Consider the following 23,861-nt stretch of genomic DNA (forward strand, 5'->3'; position numbering starts at 1 on the left):
ACTCGGTCACCGAAGGGCCTGCTTCCGCGCTGTATCTCAAAACTAAACTAAACAACCTTCTCGAGATGAGCTGTAAATGCTGGCCTCATGGTAAATCATGAATGAAGTAAAGGTAGGAAAGCCCAAATTACCCATAGGAAAATATTCTGCCATTCCTCAAGATCTGTAGCAGAATGTGTATATGTACTCCAGTGGTTCACTTTAATAAGACTATAATAATGCATTACATTTATATAGCGCTTTTCATACACTCAAAGACGCTTTACAGGGATTTAAAGAACTTAGGGAAGTGAATAAATAGATAAATAAGTAAACGAACAGAGAAAGAAGGTGAACGCAGTACTGAACAGGTGAGACTTCAGTGATGTTTTGAATGTGGTGAGTGAGGAGGAGTCTCTGACGGTTTGGGGTAGTGAGTTCCATAGGGTGGGAGCAGCGATGGAGAAAGCCCTGTCCCCCCAGGATCTGAGTTTGGTCCGGATGGGGGGGGGGGGGGGGATAGGAGATTGGCAGCAGCAGAGCGGAGGGTGCAGGTGGGAGTGTGCCTGTGGAGGAGGTCAGTCAGGTAGGATGGGGCCAGGTTATGGAGGGCTTTGTAGGTCATGAGGAGGATTTTGTACTGGATTCTCTGGGGGATGGGGAGCCAGTGGAGTTTGTAAAGGACGGGGGTGATATGGTCACGGATCGGGGTGTGGGTGAGTAGACGGGCAGCGGAGTTTTGAATGTATTGAAGTTTACTGATGATTTTTGAGGGTGCGCCATAGGAGGCTGTTGCAGTAGTCCAGACGGGAGGTGATGAAGGCGTGGATGAGGGTTTCTGCAGCTGTGGAGGGGAGGGATGGACGGAGACGGGCAATGTTTTTGAGGTGGAAGAAGGCTGTCTTTGTGATGTGTTTGATGTGCTTGTCGAAGGAGAGGGTTTGATCAAAGATGATTCCAAGATTCCGGATGTGAGGGGAGGTGGATACTGGGAGACCATCAATATTGAGGATGAAGTTTTGGGTGGATTTGGTGAGCGTTTTTGGACCAATGATGATGATTTCAGATTTGTTGCAGTTGAGTTTGAGGAAATTTGATTGAAGCCAAGATTTTATTTCAGTGATGCAGTTTGTCAGTGTAGAGTGTGTGGTGGTGGAGATTGACTTGGTGGAGATGAGGAGCTGGATATCATCGGCGAAGCAGTGGAAGTTGAGACCATGATGGCGGATTAATTGACCAAGGGGGAACAGGTAGAGGATGAAGAGGAGGGGGCCAAGGACTAAGCCTTGGGTGACACCTTGGGGGAGGGGAGCGGTGGGGGATTTACAGTTGTTAATGGAGATGAACTGGTGCCTGTCAGAGAGGTAAGATTTGAACCAGGATAGGGCTGTGCCGGTGATGTTAAAGGAGGTTTCAAGTCGGGTGAGGAGAATGGAGTGATTTATGGTGTCAAAGGCGGCGCTGAGGTCAAGTAGGATGAGGATGTTGAGGTTGCCAGCGTCGGAGGAGAGGAAAAGGTCGTTTGTAATTTTGAGGAGCGCAGTTTCAGTACAGTGGTTGGAGCGGAATCCGGATTGGAAAGTTTCATACAGGTTATTGGTAGAGAGGTGGTATTTGAGTTGGGAAGCTACAGCACGTTCCAAAACTTTGGACAGAAAGGGTAGGTTGGAGATTGGTCTGAAGTTGTTTGGGGTGTCAGGGTTGAGACCAGGTTTTTTCAGAATGGGGGTGACAGCAGCGATTTTGAGGGATGGCGGGACGATGCCAGTGGACAGGGAGGAGTTTATTGTTGCAGTGATAAGTGGAGAGAGAGCAGGAAGGCAGGCCTTGACAAAGCTGGAGGGGATGGGGTCCAGAGAGCAGGTGGCAGTTTTTATTCCTGTGAAGAGGTCAGAGAGGTCGGTGGTGGAGACTGGGGAGAACTGAGGCAGGGGTTGACAGGGGGGGCAGGTGGTTTGAGGGGGAGCAGGTGCGTTGGTGGTTAAGGTGCTGTAGATGCTGTCTATTTTGCTTTGGAAGAATGAAAGGAAAGTGGTGCATTTGTCAACTGTGAATGATTGGGAGATGGTGTCCAGGGGGCTGAGGAGTTTGTTTATTGTAAAGAAGAGTGTTTTGGGGTTTCCGGAGCCAGAGTGAATTATTTGAGAGTAGTAGGTGGAGTGGGCACGGGAGAGGGCATCTTTGTAGTGCTGCAGGTGGTCTTTGTAGGCTTGGGAGTGAATTGTGAGACCTGTTTTGTTGCGGAGTCTTTCAAGTTGGTGGGCATGAGTTTTCATCATGCGGAGTTCGGGGGTAAACCAGGGAGCAGAGTGGGTGAAGGAAACTGTTTTTTTTTTTTGTAGGTGCAAGCTGGTCGAGGCAGGAGGAGAGAGTGTGGTTGTAGTAGTCAGTGAGGTCAGAGGGGCTGTGGAGGTCAACGAAGGGAGAGGCGGACATTATTTCAGAGAGGGAGGATGAGAGCGAGGTTGGTGAAACAGAGTTCAGCTTACGGAAGTTGATTTTGCGTTTTTGCCTTGGAGCTGGGGTGGGAATGTTGACAGACATGGTGATGGCTAAGTGATCAGAGAGGGTGGGGTCGGAGCCAGAGAGGTGATGTAGATTTAGTCCATATTCTATAAGAAATAGAAGTGCGATTTAATCCTATTTAATGAAAACTTGCTCTCTTTTGCTTTCCTACTGAACTGGATGACCTTGTGTTTTTTACATACTCTGTCACATCCTTGGCCATACACTTTGCTAATCTATATCCCCTTTGAAGTCTTTCTTCCATAGAAACATAAGGTAATATTAATTCCAAGTGTAAAATGAAATTTTACTGATTAAAATCTAAGTGTCAAGATGGGCTGCAGGGATGAAACAAAATGAGGTGCTACAGTGCCCTCCATAATGTTTGGAGATGTAAAGACCCATCATTTATTTGCCGCTGTACTCCACAATTTGAGATTTGTAATAGAAAAAATCACATGTGGTTAAAGTGCACATTGTCAGATTTTAATAAAGGCCATTTTTATACATTTTGGTTTCACCATGTAAAAATTACAGCAGTGTTTATACATATATTCCCCCCATTTCAGGGCACCATAATGTTTGGGACACATGGCTTTGCAGATGTTTGTAATTGTTCAGGTGTGTTTAATCACCTCCTTAATGCAGGTATAAGAGAGCTCTCACCCCCTAGTCTTTCCTCCAGTCTTTTCATCACCGTTGGAAACTTTTATTGCTGTTTATCAACATGAGGACCGAAGTTGTGCCAATCAAAATGAAAGAAGCCATTATGAGTGAGAAGCAAGAATAAAACTGTTAGAGACATCAGCCAAACCTTAGGCTTACCAAAATCAACTGTTTGGAACATCATTAAGAAGAAAGAGAGCACTTGCGAGCTTACTAATTGCAAAGGGATTGGCAGGGCAAGGAAGACCTCCACAGCTGATGAGAGAAAAATTCTCTCTATAATAATAAAGAAAAAATCCCCAAACACCTGTCCGACAGATCAGAAACACTCTTCAGTAGTCAGGTGTAGATTTGTCAATGATCACTGTCCACAGAAGACTTCATGAACAGAAATACAGATGCTACACTGCAAGATGCAAACCACTGGTTAGCCGCAAAAATAGGATGGCCAGGTTACTGTTTGCCAAGAACTACTTAAAGGAGCAACCACAGTTCTGTTACAAGGTCTTGTGGACAGATGAGACGAAGATCAACTCGTATCAGTGATGCACGAGCAAAGTACGGAGGAGAGAAGAAACTGCCCAAGATCCAAAGCATACCACCTCATCTGTGAAACACGGTGGTGTGGGTGTAAACACGGCCTGGGCATGTATGTCTGCTGAAGGTACTGGCTCACTTATCTTCATTGATGATACAACTGCTGATGGTAGTAGCATAATGAATTCTGAAGTGTATAGACACATCCTCTCTGCTCAAGTTCAAACAAATGCCTCAAAACTCATTGGCCGACGGTTCATTCTACAGCAAGACAATGATCCCAAACATACTGCTAATGCAACAAAGGAGTATTTCAAAGCTAAAAAATGGTAAATTCTTGAATGGCCAAGTCAATCACCTGATTTGAACCCAATTGAGCATGTATTTTATATGCTGAAGAAGAAACTGAAGGGGTCTAGCCGCCAAAACAAGCATAAGCTAAAGATGGCTGCAATACAGGCCTGGCAGAGCATCACCAGAGAAGACACCCAGCAACTGGTGATATGACTTCAAGCAGTCATTGCATGCAAAGGATATGCAACAAAATACTAAACATGACTTCTTTCATTTACATGACATTGCTGTGTCCCAAACATTATGGTGCCCTGAAATGGGGGGACTATGTATAAACACTGCTGTAATTTCTGCATGGTGAAACCAAAATGTCTTAAAATGGCCTTTATTAAAATCTGACTCAGTGCACATTAACCACATGTGATTTTTTTTCTATTACAAATCTCAAATTGTGGAGTACAGAGGCAAATAATAAATGACGGGTCTTTATCCCAAACATTATGGAGGGCACTCTATATGTAGATGTGCCAACTCTCCACCAAAGCCTCTCACCTGTTCTGCCTCCAGGCCACTTCTCTATAACATTAGAATGTTTTTTTATATCACCTGAATTTCATTCGGATCTCGCTCAGCTTTTTCTTTGAAGAAAATAGTTCCAGCTCTGCCAATTTCTCTTTTGGAATTGTTTCCTCCCTTGTAAATTTCTTCAAGATCATCTCATGCAAACAGATTTGAACATAATACCCTAGCTGAGGCCAGACCAGTGCTCAATAAAGGCACAATATGACTTCCTTTTATACTTGCTGCCTCTGATAAAGCCCAGAACTGTGCTTGCCTTTAACCACTTGCTCATCTCACCCGCCACCTTCAGTGACCTACACCCGTACCCCAGTCCGTAATATGCCCTGAATTTATTTAATAATCTGTGTGGCAACTGAGCAAAGACCTCTGGAAGATCACATGCACGACATCAGCTGGTCTGCCTTTTTCTATTCTAATTACAACTTCAAAAATGCTTCAATTTGCTAAATGTGATTTTATTTATTTTTTACTGATTCTGCCCAAACCCTTTTAATATTTCAGTGCCCAATTATTGTTTCTTAAAAACAGATTCCATATTTTTTCTACAAATGATGTTTCTTGTGTGTTCTCTCCATTCTTCCTTATAATTGCTATCTTCTGTGGGAACTCGATGAATTTGTAGAATTCTTGAAGGTGGCAACCAATGCACGCACTATCTTCAATTGGCATCAACTTTAAAGTTACAGGAAGCAGGTCATTAGGTCCTAGGGATTTCTCGAAATACTTTTAACTAATTCTAATTTATTTGAACTCTCCATACACTCTAGATGTAGCTTTTCACTCATTTTATAGGTTCATGAGTCGGAGGAGCAGAATTAGGACAGTCGGCCCATCAAGTCTATTCTGCCATTCAATCATGGCTGATGTATCTTTCCCTCTCAAACCTATTCTCCTGCCTTCTCCCCATAACCTTTGGCACCCTTATTCTCAAGAACCTACCAAATCTCTGCTTTACAAACACCCAGACTTGGCCTCCACAGCCGCCTTAAGTTTAGAGATGCAGCCTGGAAACAGGCCCTTCAGCCCACCAAGTCCACGCCAACCACATTAGTTCCATGATATCCCACTTACTCATCGTATGCAGTTGGGGCAATTTATGGAGGTCAATTAACGTGCAAACCCTCATGTTTTTGGAATGTGGGAGGAAACCAGAGAACCCTGACAACTCGCGCGGTCACAGGGAGAATGTGCAAACTCCACACAGAAGGCACCCTATTCAGGATCGAACACTGGTCTCTGGCGCTGTGAGGCAGCATCTGTACTGCTGTGTCACTGTGCCATCCTTATGAATTCCACATATTCACCACCCTCTGGCTAAAGACATTTTGAGCGATTTTTCTGTGAACATTGTCACAGAAATCTGTTTTAATTTCTCTGCTACTTCCTTGTTCTCTAACACAGTTTCCCCTGTCGCTGTCCGCATGTGATCCACATTAACCTTTGTAAATTTTTCCCTTTTTACATATTCATAGAAACTTGTACAGTTTTCAATTTCTAATGGAAGGTGCAGAAATATCTCATAAATAACCCTAGTTTATATGTAATATCTCATTGTACTTTAGTTGATGTCATTTTAGTAAATGAACCTTGTCATTCCTACAAAGCCAAAATTTTGAATTTTTATGCACTTGTGTCTCAGGGAATTGCTATAATTATCAGTGACATGGATAGAAAATTGGTTGACAGACAGAAAGCAAAGAGTGGGGATAAATGGGTCCCTTTCGGAATGGCAGGCAGTGACCAGTGGGGTACCGCAAGGTTCGGTGCTGGGACCCCAGCTATTTACGATATACATTAATGACTTAGACGAAGGGATTAAAAGTAGAGAATTCAGGGGGCTAGGAAGAGAGTTTAAAAAAAAGGACATCCAAAGTAATAATCTCAGGCTTACTGCCTGTGCCACGCGATAGTGAGAATAGGAATGGAGTGAGGTGGAGGATAAATACGTGGCTGAGGAACTGGTGCAGGGAGCAGGGTTTCAAGTTTCTGGATCATTGGGACCTCTTCTGGGGGAAGTATGACCTGTACAAAAAGGACGGGTTGCATCTGAACCCGAGGGGAACCAATATCCTGGCGGGGAGATTTGCTAAAATAACTGCGGAGACTTTAAACTAGTACGGTTGGGGGGAGGGACTCAAACACAGATAGCTAATAGGCAGTGTGTGAGGCAGGAGGCAGAAAAGGGAAACACTCAGACCCAATATGTAGGAGAGAAAGAAGGGAAAAGAAATAAACTGAGAATAAGAAATGATGGGTCCCTTAAATGTGTATATTTTAATGCTAGGAGCATTGTAAGAAAGGTGGATGAGTTTAGAGCCTGGATTGACATCTGGAAGTATGATGTTGTGGCGATCAGTGAAACATGGTTGCAGGAGGGTTGCGATTGGCAATTAAATATTCCAGGATTTCATTGTTTCAGATGTGATAGAATCGGAGGGGCAAGAGGTGGGGGTGTTGCATTGCTTGTCAGGGAGGATATCACAGCAGTGCTTTGGCAGGACAGACTAGAAGGCTCGATTAAGGAGGCTGTTTGGGTGGAACTCAGAAATGAGAAAGGTTCAGCAACACTTATAGGGGTGTATTATAGACCGCCAAATAGGGAACGAGAATTGGAAGAGCAAATATGTAAGGAGATAGCAGATATTAGTAGTAAGCACAGAGTGGTGATTGTGGGTGATTTCAATTTTCCGTATATAGACTGGGAATCACATTCTGTTAAAGGGCTGGATGGTTTGGAGTTTGTAAAATGTGTGCAGGATAGTTTTTTGCAGCAATACGTAGAGGTGCCTACCAGAGAAGGGGCAGTGTTGGACCTCCTGTTAGGAAATGAGATGGGTCAGGTGACGGAGGTATGTGTTGAGGAGCACTTTGGGTCTAGTGATCATAATGCCATTAGTTTCAATATCATTATGGAGAAGGTCAAATCTGGACCAAGGGTTGAGATTTTGGATTGGAGAAAGGCTAATTTTGAGGAGATGAGAAAGGATTTAAAAGGAGTGAAATGGAAATTGTTGTTTTATGAAAAGGATATAATAGAGAAATGGAGGATATTTAAAGGTGAAATTTTGAGAGTACAGAGTCTTTATGTCCCTGTTCGGAGGAAAGGAAAGAATAATAATTTGAAAGAGCCGTGGTTTTCCAGGGAAATTGGACACTTGGTTCGGAAAAAGAGGGAGATATACAATAAATATAAGCGGCAGGGAGTAAATGAGGTTTTTTGAGGAATATAAAGAATGTAAAAGGAATCTTAAAAAGGAAATTAGAAAAGCGAAAAAAAGATATGAGGCTGCTTTGGCAAGTAATGTAAAAGTAAACCCCAAGGGGTTCTACAGATATGTCAATAGCAAAAGGATAGTGAGGGATAAAATTGGTCCATTAGAGAGTCAGAGTGGACAGCTATGTGCTGAGCCGGAAGAAATGGGGGAGATATTAAACAATTTCTTTTCTTCGGTATTTACCGAGGAGAAGGATATTGAATTATGTGAGGTAAGCGAAACAAGTAGAGTAGTGATGGAAATTAGGAGGATTAAAGAAGAGGAGGTACGGACACTTTTGAAGAATATAAAAGTGGATAAGTCTCCAAGTCCTGATAGGATATTCCCTAGGACATTGAGGGAAGTTAGTGCAGAAATAGCAGGGGCTATGACGGAAATATTTCAAACGTCATTAGAAACAGGGATGGTGCCGGAAGATTGGCGCATTGCGCATGTTGTGCCTTTGTTTAAAAAAGGTTCTAAAAGTAAACCTAGCAATTATAGACCTATTAGTTTGACGTCTGTGGTGGGAAAATTAATGGAAAAGATACTTAGGGACAATATATATAATTATTTGGATAATCAAGGCCTGATTAGAAACAGTCAACATGGATTTGTGCCTGGAAGGTCATGTTTGACTAATCTTCTTGAATTTTTTGAAGAGGTTACCAGGGAAATTGATAAGGGCAAGGCTGTGGATGTTGTCTATATGGACTTCAGTAAGGCATTTGACAAGGTTCCACATGGAAGGTTGATTAAGAAGGTTAAATCGTTGGGTATTAATAGTGAGGTTGCAAGATGGATTCAACAATGGCTGAATGGGAGATACCAGAGGGTAATGGTTGACAATTGTATGTCAGGTTGGAGGCCAGTGTCTAGTGGAGTGCCCCAAGGATCTGTGTTGGGTCCACTGTTGTTTGTCATTTACATTAATGATCTGGATGATGGTGTGCCAAATTGGATTAGTAAATATGCAGATGATACTAAGATAGGTGGAGTAGTTGATAGTGAGGTAGATTTTCAAAGTCTACAGAGAGACTTGGGCCTTTTGGAAGGGTGGGCTGAAAGATGGCAGATGGAGTTTAATGCTGATAAGTGTGAGGTGCTGCATTTTGGTAGGACAAATCAAAATAGGACGTACAGGGTAAATGGTAGGGAATTGAGGAATGCAGTGGAACAGAGGGATCTGGGAATAACTGTGCATTGTTCCCTGAAGGTGGAATCTCATGTGGATAGGGTGGTGAAGAAGGCGTTTGGTATGCTTGCCTTTATAAATCAGAGCATCGAGTATAGAAATTGGGATGTAATGTTGAAATTGTACAGGGCATTGGTGAGGCCGAATCTGGAGTATGGTGTGCAGTTCTGGTCGCCAAATTATAGGAAGGATGTCGACAAAATGGAGAGGGTACAGAGGAGATTTACTAGAATGTTGCCTGGGTTTCAGCACTTAGGCTACAGAGAGAGGTTGAATAGGTTGGGTCTTTATTCTTTGGAGCGTAGAAGGTTGAGGGGGGACTTGATAGAGGTTTTTAAAATTTTGAGAGGGACGGACAGAGTTGACGTGGGTAGGCTTTTCCCTTTGAGAGTGGGGAAGATTCCAACAAGGGGACATAGCTTCAGAATTGAGGGACAAAGGTTTAGGGGTAACATGAGGGGGAACTTCTTTACTCAGAGGGTTGTGGCTGTATGGAATGGGCTTCCGGTGGAAGTGGTGGAGGCTGGCTCGATTTTATTATTTAAGAGTAAATTGGATAGGTATATGGATAGGAGGGGATTGGAGGGTTATGGTCTGAGTGCAGGTAGATGAGACTAGGTCAGGGAGAATGGTCGGCGTGGACTGGTAGGGCCGGACAGGCCTGTTTCCATGCTGTAGTTGTTATATGTTATGTTATACCATTAGCAAATTTGCAGATGATACTAAGCTGGGGGGTAGTGTGAATTGTGAGGAAGATGCAATAAGGCTGCAGGGTGACTTGGACAGGTTGTGTGAGTGGGCGGATACATGGCAGATGCAGTTTAATGTAGATAAGTGTGAGGTTATTCACTTTGGAAGTAAGAATAGAAAGGCAGATTATTATCTGAATGGTGTCAAGTTAGGAGGAGGGGGAGTTCAACGAGATCTGGGTGTCCTAGTGCATCAGTCAATGAAAGGAAGCATGCAGGTACAGCAGGCAGTGAAGAAAGCCAATGGAATGTTGGCCTTCATAACAAGAGGAGTTGAGTATAGGAGCAAAGAGGTCCTTCTACAGTTGTACCGGGCCCTGGTGAGACCGCACCTGGAGTACTGTGTGCAGTTTTGGTCTCCAAATTTGAGGAAGGATATTCTTGCTATGGAGGGCGTGCAGCGTAGGTTCACTAGGTTAATTCCCGGAATGGCGGGACTGTCGTATGTTGTAAGGCTGGAGCGATTGGGCTTGTATACACTGGAATTTAGAAGGATGAGGGGGGATCTTATTGAAACATATAAGATAATTAGGGGATTGGACACATTAGAGGCAGGAAACATGTTCCCAATGTTGGGGGAGTCCAGAACAAGGGGCCACAGTTTAAGAATAAGGGGTAGGCCATTTAGAACGGAGATGAGGAAGAACTTTTTCAGTCAGAGAGTGGTGAAGGTGTGGAATTCTCTGCCTCAGAAGGCAGTGGAGGCCAGTTCGTTGGATGCTTTCAAGAGAGAGCTGGATAGAGCTCTTAAGGATAGCGGAGTGAGGGGGTATGGGGAGAAGGCAGGAACAGGGTACTGATTGAGAGTGATCAGCCATGATCGCATTGAATGGCGGTGCTGGCTCGAAGGGCTGAATGGCCTACTCCTGCACCTATTGTCTATTGTCTATTGTAAAAAAATAACTGCAGATGCTGGTACAAATCGAAGGTATTTATTCACAAAATGCTGGAGTAACTCAGCAGGTCAGGCAACATCTCAGGAGAAAAGGAATGAAGAAGGGTCTGAAGAAGGGTCTCGACCCAAAAAGTCACCCATTCCTTCTCTCCTGAGATGCTGCCTGACCTTCTGAGTTACTCCAGCATTTTGTGAATAAATACCTTTGCTATAATTATCAGTATTCTTTAGCAATTTGAAACAAAAAAATCCTGATATTGCCCTGTTGATTACATTAGTCAGCTGCTCAAAAACTTCAATTATATTTTTCAGGTGTGAATCCATCCTTCACAAATCTATGATGGCAGTCTGATCAGCTGAAAGAGAACAATGTACTCCAGAACCTTGTCCTGAATTAATAAGTTTGCCATTATAGTGTGAACCCTTAAACTTCCAATTATACATTGTCTATAATTCCCTGCTTCTCCTGTCATTCTATTGTAATCTAAACTCCAGTCCAGACCAGGGGCCACGGTTTAAGAATAAGGGGTAGGTCATTTAGAGCTGAGACGAGGAAAAACCTTTTCACATAACATTGTGAATTTGTGGAATTCTCTGCCTCAGAAGGCAGTGGAGGCCGATTCACTGAATGCATTCAAAAGAGAGCTCTTAGGGCTAGCAGAATCAAGGGGTATGGGGAGAAGGCAGGAATGGGGTACTGATTGTAGATGATCAGCCATGATCACATTGAATGGCAGTGCTGGTTCGAAGGGCCGAATGGCCTACTCCTGCACCTATTGTCTATGTCTAAACTAACACAATTACAGTACAGGACAAACACTATATGGTTGCTTGACCAAGGAAAACATGGTTCAGAATAGTACTTTTGTTCCAGCTGAGAAGTCCAAAGCCAGATAATTCAGACAGACAAATGATTGGATGGAAGCCACGTTCAAGGCTTGGGGATTAGAGTTTTGGCAGAGACAGGAAATGAGTTGAGGCCAAGATGAATTACCGAAGGATCTAGGTGTTCGGATGGATAGGTCATAAAAGCTCAGCAAATACAGCATGCCATTATCCCAGTCTATGTTGGGAATATTAAAATCCGTTATCAGTCTTGCACTTGTCTTCTATCTCCTGCCATATTTGTCCTTCTAATTCTTGTTGACTATTTGGGAGCCTGTAGTACAATCCTAACAAGATGATCGTTCCTTTTTATTTTTCAGCTTCCACTATACAGCTTCATAGGACAATCTTCAGTATTCAGATGATTCAGTTTGAAGAAGGGTCTTAACCCGAAACGTGGCCAATTCCTTTTCTGCAGAGAGGCTATCTGACCTGCTGATTTACTCTAGCTTTTAGTATCTATCTTTGGTTTTAAACCAGCACCTGCAGTTCCTTTCTACACACTTCAGTAATGTAGAATTGGCAGATGGGTAGAGTAAGTGAAAATGGCTAGAAATGAAAAGAAGACAAAAGTGCCAGGTCCAGCATTTTGTGATGGGGGAAAAAGATGGGTGAAAGGTAAATCCAGAGAAGGACATGAGTGGATTGATACCTTGGAAGGGAAAGAGGGGGGATAAAGAGGAAATATGGGACGCTGGAATAGGTAATAAGCATACAAAAGCGAGGAAAGGAGCATTATTGTTCGACAGACACAAAATGCTGGAGTAACTCACAGGGACAGGCAGCATCTCTGGAGAGAAGGAATGGGTGACATTTCAGGTTGAGACCCTTCAGACACGAAACGTCACCCATTCCATCTCTCCATAGATGCTGCCTGTCCCATTGAGTTACTCCAGCATTTTGGGTCTACGATTTAAACCAGCATCTGCAGTTCTTTCCTACACAGTGTTCCGGGTACAGGTAAAGAGATGGGAGGTAAGGGGAGTAGGAAACAGGAGAATTCAATGATCATATCATTAGGTGGTCAGCCGTCCAAGCAGAATATAAGGTGCTGTTCCTCCAATTTGTGCGTGGCCTTGTGCAATGGAGACCAAGGAGAGAAAGGATGATGTGAAATGGGAAGAGGAGTTGAAATGGTTAGCAACCGGGAGCTCCAGCATGCCTTGGCAGTGTATGGCCAAATGGTAGCCTGGTCTATGCTTGGTCTGTTGATGTAAAGGAGGCCATATAAGGGGCACCAAATAGGTTAGGTTGGAAAAGGTGCCGATGAACGTCTGAATCAGTTGAAAGAACTGCTGGGGTTCCTGGATGGAAGTGAGAGAGAGGTGTAGGAACAGGTGCACATCTCCTGTCATTGCAGGGGGAAGTGCTGGGGAGGTGGGTTGGGTAGAAAAGGATGAATAAACTGTGGAGAGAGTAGTCTCTGCAGAAAGCAGAAAGTGGTGGGGACAGGAAGATGTGCTGGTGGTAGGATCATGCTGAAATTTACATTTTGTCTTCTCTGGTATAAGCATAATAAATTCGAGGGGTGGAGAAAAGATTCTTCATTATCTCTTAAGTATGGCACTTCTCTGAGTTCTCTTTTCTGAATCCTTGTTTCTCTGTCTGGTGCACTTGGTGCTATTTAAAATTCCTTTGATACATTTCTAATTAGTTGCCTGTTTTTAAATCAAGATTTTTATTTTTGGCTGCCGTTTTGTATCTCAACACTGCTTTGTGCTAGAACACACCTTTCAGTCACCATTCACTGCAAATATTGGTTAAATCCCGGGGATGCACTGAGTACATGTTGTACAATTGAGTAACCACATTTCGGGTGATGTTGGGATGAGTTTGCTCTCATAGATCAACATAAGAGATCCTATAGCATTACTTAAGCAGCAGAAGGGGAATTCTGTGATTGCCCTAGCTGTGAGTTGCACTTTAACCAATTGAACCTAGAAAGACTATCTTGCCACTTATCTCTTTTCAGGGGACAGGCTGTGCATAAATTGGCTGCTGCCTTCTGCATCATTAAAGAAAAGTTGCTTTCCATTGCCATACGATTATGATCTTCTTTTGCAAATCATGATGGGATATGAATGGTTCAATCATTCTTTATTGTCACATGTACCTAGGTACAATGAAATGCTTTGTTTTGCATACAACCTCGTAAAATCATGTAGCAGATCTCACCTAGGCAGCACACAAATGTAGCCACATTTTGACGCCGATAAAGTTACAAAAGCTCACCGAGCTTTCTTATTTATTGCTTGAGGTCGCATGTGGCAGCAGCCCCCCACCCCCTTCGCGGAGTTCCCCCATTGTTCTCGACTGTCCACCTCGCTGTAGGGTCCCCCCTCACTCTCGGGGCAGAGTTTGGAGTCAGTGGTGGGTGAGCCGGGCCTATCGGGTGGGTTCACCATCAGTCCACAGCGAGGCCGCCCCCGGGGCCGTAACATCGAGCCGGGACTCTCCCGGTTCTAATGTGTTGGACAATGTATCTAAACACGACAGTTCTAAAGTTGTTCAAGTGAACAGTTGCTGATCTATGAGGCTTTGTTATTGTTGCAGAGATGTACCTCATTCAGATTTTGTCATAAAGTCAGAGTCGTGCATCATGGAAATGCCCATTCGGTTCACCATGTCAATGCCATCCAATGAATAACCATTTATATTAATCACATTTTCCATAGCATTCCATGCCTAAGCAATTCAGTACTTCTCAACTTTTGTTAAATGCTATCAGTGACTCTGCTTCCACCACTCTGGTTTCTCAAACTATGGCAAGTATGATTTGTCCTGTTACAAATCACTCTTAATGACACCTTGTAGAGTTGATTTGATATGTATGGGAAGGAACTGCAGATGCTGGTTTAAACCGAAGATAGACACAAAAAGCTGGGACATAACTCAGTGGGATAGGCAGCATTTGTGGAGAAAAGGAATGGGTGACGTTTTGGGTTGAGACCCTTCAGACTAGTTGGGAAAGAGAAACGAGAGATATAGACTATGTAGAGAGATAAAGACAATGAATTAAAGATATGCAAAAAAGTAATGATGATAAAGGAAACTGGCCATTGTTAGCTGTTTGTTGAATGAAAATGAGAAGCTGGTGCGACTTGGGTGGGGGTGGGATGGAGAGAGGGAATGTCGGGGATATTTGAAGTTAGAGAAATCAATATTCATACCACCCAAGCTGCCCAAGCGAAATGTGGGATGCTGTTCCTCCAATTTGCGTTTAGCCACACTGACAATGGTGGAGACCTAGGACAAAGGTCATCGTGGTAATGGGAAGGAGAATTAAAGTGTTTAGCAACGCAGGATCAGGTAGGTCCAGGCGGACTGAGTGAAGGTGTTCAGCGAAACAATCGCCCAGTCTACGTTTAGTCTCACCAATGGAAAAGAGTCCACACCTCGAACAGCGAATACAGTGGATGAGGTTGGAGGAGGTGCAAGTGAACCTCTGCCTAACCTGAAAGGACTGTCAAGGGAGGAGGTATAGCGCCAGGTGTTGCATCTCCTGCGGTTGCAGGGGAAGGCTCTTGGTTTTCAATCCAGGTACATCATCCTCTGGTGTATAAAATGTCCTCTACTATTTTGCTGGGAACCAAATGGGAATCCCGGCTGTTTCATTGCAGTTCCATTGATGAATTTCCCACCGATTGGTGTGGAGATGTTAGACAGACTGGGCCAAGTAGTGTGGTCACTCAGCACTGAGATATGGGGCTTAGTGACACGATTGACGTCTGGGGGAGCTGTGCAGTAAGAGATGGCACATCAAATAAAACTGATGAGAGAAATGATGGTATCTGGACAATTTGAACAGATGCATTCGGTCCCCAGCAACGGCCTGATTCACAGTGCTGGCCAAGGGCAGCCCTGAATCCCACGCACTGGTCCACTATACGTGCCACAGCCCTCGAGTGCCCCTTCTCCATTGCGCATGGGGCACCAGAGGATAGGGTCTTGCGTCAGGTACCTGGCACAGCAGCAGTGTTGTAAGGTATCTCTCTGCGGATGATACTGTGAACCATTTTTAGTGTTTGTGTCCCAAGCTGAGCGAGAGATGAGGTTACAGAGCAGTGCGTCACATAATCCATCACTTCATCAATATGGATCTAATACTTGCATATACATCAAATTGTGATTAGGTTTGAAGTATTGTGTACAGTTCTGGTCACTGAATCGCAGGAAGGATGTGGAGGTTTTGGACAGGATATAGAAGTGGTTCATCAGGATGTTTCTGGGATTAGAATAGATTACCTTTTAAGGGGAGGTTTGACTAAATTGGGTCACTTTCTCTGGAGAGTCGGGATGGGGGGGGTGATCTGGGATCTGATATCTATATACTAAAACTCTCATTTGTTTGTTTGTTTGTTCCTGAACTACAGCCAAAACAATACAGGATAGTGCGACAATTTTAGGCCCACCTTGCTAATGGAAAGTGAAATCGGTGTTATATTTTTAAAGTTATTCACATTTTAAAGTTTAAATCTATCTCCTAGGGAGGGGGAGGGAGGATAAAGGGGGTTGAGGGGGTTGGGGTAGAGGAGGGAGGGGAGGGGGTTGGGGGTGAGGGGAGGGTGCTGCTCCAATGCAGGAGAGGTTTGGGCCCAACGGGTCCACTTGGTCTAGTAAGACTCTAAAATCATAAAAAGCATAGTGCATAAAATGGTAATTTATCACATGTACAGTGAAATTCATTTTATATACAGATCAGTTCAAGTAGCGCTATATATAAGCAGTTAGATAAGCATCTCAGATACAGTACAAGTGTACAGTAATAATACACGGAGACAGTGTGCAGGGTTGCCAGATTTGGTGTAATTTTCAAGTCCCTGTTCTAGATGTGTAGAGTTCTTAACCTGACCATGAAGACCCGTTGTCGTGGTGGTGTTGCAGGGTTGGCCTGGCCAAGCATAGCTGTTGGTGTCCTCCACTGCTCTGTGCTACTGCAGCCCTCTTGGAGCGGTGCCCCAGGCTGCTGCAGGACCTCCAGCGGCCCACTCCTGTCAGTCTTTCCCCCCCGATTGGAAATATCAAGTACTAAAGTGAGTGGGGAAATGTTTAAAGGAGATGTGTGAGGCAAGTTTATTTTGTGCCGAGAGTGGTAGGTGCCCAGATTATGCTGCAAATATGATCATATTTTAGGCATTTAGACAGGCACATAAATAGGCAGGGAATGAGGGATGTGGACTCTGTGCAAGCAGACTGGATTAATTTAATTTGGCATGGTTGGGCCAAACTTTATGGGCTGAGAGGCCTTTCCCTGTGCTGAAATGCTCTATGTACATATTAAAATGGCAAAGTTGTCAATGTGATGGCCTGGAAACCATCAACCACAACTGGAATGAGTTCTAAATACTTAGCATCTCGAAGTAGGAAGGAGGTTTTTGAGAAGATTTAGGGATACAAGGAGGGAATGTCCACGAACAATCTGCACCAGCTGGTCACAAGTCAAGTATTTAAAAAGGTTTCTTCCGGTGCTTTTGGTCTAAAATGAAGCTTTGAAAATCTTGTTTTGGCACCCATTTATGAGTTTTTTCAAATATCATGCACGTGCAAAATTCTACCAAACTTATAGAGCACGAGTAAAATGTTTCTGTCTGACGGTCTAGCTTTCACAGAACCCCATAGTTTTGAGGAAGGGTCCCTGACCGAAAACAGAACTGATTTTATAGGTGACTTGGAACTTGAAATTATTGTAAATTGATATTGTTGAATTGTGTTATTTAATGATAACTAGACCAAGTGGACCCGTTGGGCCCAAACCTCTCCTGCATTGGTGCAGCACCCTGTCCTCAACCCCCCTCCCCCCACTCTCCTCAACCCCCCTCCCCTCTCTGTTCTCCCCCACTCCCCTCTTCCCCCCTCACTCCCTCCTCCCCTCCCCTCCTTTTAAACTTTAAAATGTGAATAACTTAAAAAATATAACACCGATTTCAATAAAACTACTTGCATTATCACTAAAGTGACAATGGTGAGTAAGGTGGGCCTAAAATTGTCGCACTATCGTGTACCATTTTGGCTGAAGTTCAGTCAATAACAAGATAACAAACGAGAGTTTGAGTGTATAGATGTTCCTGGCCGTCTGTCTCCATGTTACTATTGAAAGTAGTTTAATTCTATGCAAGTAACTATGTATAGATAAGATACTGGTTGTAAATTGAAATTATTTGAGCTTCATTAATTTTGAACCAGTTTAAACCCTTGTGGTATCCTGCAAGCAATGACTAGCTATAAGTTTCTTCCATCGTCAGTTTTGAGTAGTTCTGTCTGTAATCACATGGACCCACAATTGTATTCAGTAAGACATTATTTAAATGTCATTATTAAGCTTCACAGAATCCCATACCAGATTTCACTTGGACATGACAGGCTGAAGGGTTTGTTTCGCTGCTGTACATTCTGACACCAAAACACATGGGTGTTGCACAATAATCAGGCTTGTTAATATAAAGTTGGATGGGTGTAGATAGGATTTTGATTTGCCTATATTTTATGAAGTGAAGATGCTTCTACATTTAGAATATTACTTCCCCAAGCAATTTCCATTTACTTATTCTTAAATTGCAGAATACATCGGGTATGGAGGATCAGAATGAAGACGAGTCTCCAAAGAAGAATACAGTTTGGCAGGTAAGAATGTGCCGAGAGTGGAAGAGTGTAGATGAGAGCAACATCAGGAATATTTGGGGCCAATTGAACTAGTCTTCCTAACCATTTTCTTTCCAATCTTAGATTGCAGAGATCTGGTATGTGCCATCAACAGCTTCATGCATTGCACTGATAGCAGGGCATTGTGAAAAAGTTTAAGTAAAGACGTCATGCTGTTAATTTTTGATCTCAAATAGTTCTCAGTGCCAGGGTGGACATATGGTCTTCGTTATCTTCAAGATATCAGAATACACATTCCACAAATAACAAAACAAACATGGATATTATTAAGTCCCTCTCCTTTGTATACAGTACAACTCTGATCTAAACAGAAATATGCCCTATGTTCAAAGATAAGTTTAGCTAACAAACTCCTTCCATTGAAACATCCGAACAATGATGGATTTTGAAATCGCACGGCGCAGCAAAAACAAAGATCATTATTTGTTGGGATAGTACAACAAATACTTGAGCTACTTGATCACAAGTAATTTGAAAATTGAGAACCATGTTTATACAAGCATTGATTAGTTTCACAATGTGTACATTAATGTTTGAAAAAAATTGATGGGGCTTGGAACCAGCTTTGCAAGTAAGTAAGATCCTTGTGAAAATTAATTGAATCAAAAAAGCCCTCTGATAGAACAGGTCGAAGGGATACCTTTTATTCATTATCATTGCATCATTATGTCTTTAGTACATTATATGTCTACCACGGTACTTTATCAAGTCTTTGATTTGGCATAGAATCAATTCTGATAGTTTCTGAGGATTTTTTCATCTCGATGCCACAGCTGAATTATTGCCCCTGAGCTTCAGTCTCGTGGTACAGCCCTTTGCTTTCAGTCTCTCTTTAATAATTGGCTACAAATTCTCAATCCGATCCGGGTCAAGTAAGTTACCAGATGAGACACAAAATGCTGCAGTAACTCAGCAGGACAGGCCGCATCTCTGGAGAGAAGGAATGGAGATGCTGCCTGTCCCGCTGAGTTACTCCAGCATTTTGTGTCTATCTTCAATGTAAACCAGTATCTACAGTTCCTCTTCTAGCAAAATTGGGTCACCATCTTTGATATGTGGCATGGTGTAAGGTCTTGCTGGAATATCCAAGATTCAACTGGAAAATACTTTGCCATCACTTTTCTCTACAGTACATTGATTTATTGCAGTGATTGCAGTGATATTGTGGATGATCAGCCATGATCACAATGAATGGCGGTGCTGGCTGAAAGGGCCGAATGGCTTCCTCCTGCACCTATTTTCTATGATCTAATCATTCCCATCAACTGGGTGCAGTGGACCAACTGCTGAAACAGCCACACAACATCATTGTTTCAGGATATTCGAACAGTCAATGTGGCATTTGTGCGCTGGCTCACCAACTGATGTGTGAACAGGTTGCCTATGTGACTCTGAACCAGGAGAATGCTTTCATCCCTGAATAATATCTTTCTCCAGTCCTCGCATGTATAATCTTTATATTTTAATGTCCACTGGTATTGTTCATTGCAGCGGATTGAAGCTGTTTTTTGCATGTCTTTTGAAGGCGATTCTGGATTTAGTGTTGTGTAATGAACCGGATTTGATAAGGGAACTCAAGGTAAAAGAGCCATTAGGACGTAGTGATCATAATATGGTAAGTTTTAATCTACAATTTGAGAGGGAGAAGGGAAAATCGGAAGTGTCAGTATTGTAGTTAAGCAAGGGGGACTATGGAGGCATGAGAGAGGAGCTGGCCAGAGTTGACTGGAAAGATACCCTAGCAGGGAAGACGGTGGAACAACAATGGCAGGTATTTCTGGGAGTAATACAGAAGGTGCAGGATCAGTTCATTCCAAAGAGGAAGAAAGATTCTAAGGGGAGTAAGAAGCAACTGTGGCTGACAAGGGAAGCCAAGGACAGTATAAAAATAAAGGAGAAGTATAACATGGCAAAGATGAGCGGGAAGCCAGAGGATTGGGACTCTTTTAAAGAGCAACAGAAGATAACTAAAAAGGCAATACTGGGAGAAAAGATGAGGTACGAAGGTAAGCTAGCCAAGAATGTAAAGGAGGATAGTAAAAGCTGCTTTAGGTATGTGAAGAGGAAAAAAATAGTTAAGACAAACGTGAGTCCCTTGAAGACAGAAGCAGGTGAATTTATTATGGGGAACAAGGAAATGGCAGAAGGGTTGAACAGGTACTTTGTTGGTATTTATTCACAAAATGCTGGAGTAACTCAGCAGGTCAGGCAGCATCTCAGGAGAGAAGGAATGGGTGACGTTTCGGGTCGAGACCCTTCTTCAGACTGAAGAAGGGTCTCGACCCGAAACATCACCCATTCCTTCTCTCCTGAGATGCTGCCTGACCTGCTGAGTTACTCCAGCATTTTGTGAATAAATACCTTCGATTTGTACCTGCATCTGCAGTTATTTTCTTATAGGTACTTTGTTGGTGTCTTCCTTACTGAAGACAGATCCGATCTCCCAGATGTACTATTGGACAGAGGTCCTAGGGTGACGGAGGATCTGAAGGAAATTCACATTGGGCAGGAAATGGTGTTGGGTAGACTGATGGGACTGAAGGCTGATAAATCCCCAGGGCCTGATGGTCTGCATCCCAGGGTACTTAAGGAAGTGGCTCTAGAAATTGTGGACGCATTGGTGATCATTTTCCAATGTTCTATAGATTCAGGACCAGTTCCCGTGGATTGGAGCGTAGCTAATGTTATCCCACTTTTTAAGAAAGGAGGGAGAGAGAAAATGGGAAATTATAGTTCAGTTAGCCTGACATCAGTGGTGGGGAAGATGCTGGAGTCAATTATAAAAGAAGAAATTGCAGAACATTTGGATAACCGTAACAGAATCGTTCCTAGTCAGCATGGATTTACGAAGGGGAAATCATGCTTGACTAATCTTCTGGAATTTTTTTGAGGATGTAACTAGGAAAATGGACAAGGGAGAGCCAGTGGATGTAGTGTACCTGGACTTTCAGAAAGCCTTTAAGGTCCCACATAGGAGATTAGTGGGCAAGATTAGAGCACATGGTATTGGGGGTAGGGTGCTGACATGGATAGAAAATTGGTTGGGAGACAGGAAACAAAGAGTAGGGATTAACGGGTCCCCTTCAGAATGGCAGGCAGTGACTAGTGGGGTACCGCAAGGCTCGGTGCTGTGACTGCAGCTATTTACAAATATACATTGATGACTTAGATGAAGGGATTAAAAGTAACTTTTACCAAATGTGCAGATGACACAAAGCTGGGTGGCAGTGTGAACTGTGAAGAGGGTGCTATGAGGATGCAGGATGACCTGGACAGGTTGTGTGAGTGAGCAGATGCAGTTTAATGTGGATAAATGTGAGGTTATCCACTTTGGTGGTAAGAACAGGAAGGCAGATTATTATCTGAATGGTGTCAAGTTAGGAAATGGGTAAGTACAAAGAGATCTGGGTGTCCTTGTTCATCAGTCACTTAAAGTTAGCATGTAGGTACAGCAGGCAGTGAAGAAAGCTAATGGCATGTTGGCCTTTATGACAAGAGGAGTTGAGTATAGGAGCAAAGAGGTCCTTCTGCAGTTGTACAAGGCCCTGGTGAGACCACACCTGGAGTACTGCGTGCAGTTTTGGTCTCCAGATTTGAGGAAGGATATTCTTGCTATTGAGGGCGTGCAGCGTAGGTTCACTAGGTTAATTCCCGGAATGGCGGGACTGTCGTATGTTGAAAGGCTGGAGCAATTAGGCTTGTATACACTGGAATTTAGAAGGATGAGGGGGGATCTTATTGAAACATATAAGATAATTAGGGGATTGGACACATTAGAGGCAGGAAACATGTTCCCAATGTTGGGGGAGTCCAGAACAATGGGCCACAGTTTAAGAATAAGGGGTAGGCCATTTAGAACGGAGATGAGGAAGAACTTTTTCAGTCAGAGAGTGGTGAAGGTGTGGAATTCTCTGCCTCAGAAGGCAGTGGAGGCCAGTTCGTTGGATGCTTTCAAGAGAGAGCTGGATAGAGCTCTTAAGGATAGCGGAGTGAGGGGGTATGGGGAGAAGGCAGGAACGGGGTACTGATTGAGAGTGATCAGCCATGATCGCATTGAATGGCGGTGCTGGCTCGAAGGGTCGAATGGCCTACTCCTGCACCTATTGTCTATTGTCTATTGACTAGGCTTGTATACGCTGGAATTTAGAAGGATGAGAGGGGATCTTATTGAAACATATAAGATTATTAAGGGATTGGACACATTAGAGGCAGGAAACATGTTCCCAATGTTGGGGGAGTCCAGAACCAGGGGCCACAGTTTAAGAATAAGGGGTAGGACATTTAGAACGGAGATGAGGAAAAACCTTTTCAGTCAGAGTTGTAAATCTGTGGAATTCTCCGCCTCAAAAGGCCGTGGAGGCCAATTATCTGGATGCTTTCAAGAGAGAGGTAGATAGAGCTCTTAAAGATAGCGGAGTCAGGGGGTATGGGGAGAAGGCAGGAACGGGGTACTGATTGTGAATGATCAGCCATGATCACATTGAATGGCCGTGCTGGCTCACATGGCCGAATGGCCTACTCCTGCACCTATTGTCTATAGTCTATAATTTCAACTTCAAGATTCAAGATTGGTTTATTGTCACATGTACCATAAGGTACAGTGAAATTCGAGTTACCATACGACAACACCAAGTGAAAAGCAGTAAGACACAACCACATAAAATAAAATTTAACATAAACATCCACCACAGCGGCTCCCCACATTCCTCAATGTGATAGCAGGCAATAAAGTCCAATCTCCCCCCCTTTCTTCGCGGTCGGGGCTGTCGAACTATCTGCGGTCGGAGCTATCAAAGCTCCCGCACCCGGGGATCTGAGGCCCTCGCGTCGGGGTGGTGGAACTTCTTTGTCGGGGCGGTTGAAATTCACCATGGCTTGGAGCCCCGACTCAGTCTCCAACCAGGGACTGCGAAGTTTAAACCGGGCTCCAAGATGTTAAAGTCCACAGCGCCGCGGTTGGAGCTCTCCACAGTCAATCGCAGCAAGGGGATCGCAGCTCCACGATGGTAAGCCTGCGCCGCGCCTGCGTTGAAGTGCCGGGCCGGTCTCCAGGAAAGGCCGCACTGCTCCGCGATGATAGGCCGCTGTGGGGGATGGAGATATGACACGAAAAAAATCACATCTCTGTCGAGGTAAGAGATTGAAAAAAGTTTCCCCCGAACCCCCCACCCCCACACAAACCAAACCAAGAAACACTAAAACATGCTTTTAACACATACTTAAAATAACAAAACAGAAAGAAAAGACGGCCATCGTCAGCACCCCCTGGTTTTAATCTTGTCCACGAATCAATGATTTAGAACTCCACATGTAAACGATTCCCTAGAAAGGAAGTGGCAGTGGGAGTAGCTGATCTTCAGCTTGCTCGAAGTGTTACGAGGCAGGATGATGAAAAGAACAAGATTCAAGAGATTGTTCATTCCTTTATTATTGTCATGTGTACAGAGGTACAATGAAAAGCTTTTTTTGCATGCTATCCAGTCAAAAAAGGACTATACATGAATACACTCATGTCGTTCACAGTGCAAAGAAAAAGTGTACAGCATTTAGTGCAACAATATAACATTGAAGTCTGGTAAAGTCCATGTTTTAGAAAGTTCTAATGAGGTAGATGGGAGGTCAGGACCACACTAGCTGATGAGAGGACTACTGCCTGATAA

At 43.6% G+C, this 23,861-nt stretch overlaps 1 protein-coding gene across 4 annotated transcripts in view; it reads left to right on the forward strand.

The window, feature by feature from the left end:
• LOC144600235 (F-box/WD repeat-containing protein 11) overlaps nucleotides 1-23,861 on the forward strand; it is a 144,144-nt gene that overhangs the window by 38,182 nt on the left and 82,101 nt on the right. For 2 of the 4 annotated variants that reach the window (XM_078411783.1, XM_078411785.1), the window contains one exon: nucleotides 18,100-18,162. The exons of the other annotated variants lie outside the window; for them this stretch is intronic. In XM_078411783.1, the coding sequence (XP_078267909.1) occupies nucleotides 18,100-18,162 (63 nt within the window). The remainder of the gene's footprint in view (nucleotides 1-18,099; nucleotides 18,163-23,861) is intronic. 4 annotated transcript variants of the gene reach the window in all.

Source organism: Rhinoraja longicauda, chromosome 14, assembly GCF_053455715.1.
Source record: "Rhinoraja longicauda isolate Sanriku21f chromosome 14, sRhiLon1.1, whole genome shotgun sequence".
Taxonomy (NCBI): Eukaryota; Metazoa; Chordata; class Chondrichthyes; order Rajiformes; family Arhynchobatidae; genus Rhinoraja; species Rhinoraja longicauda.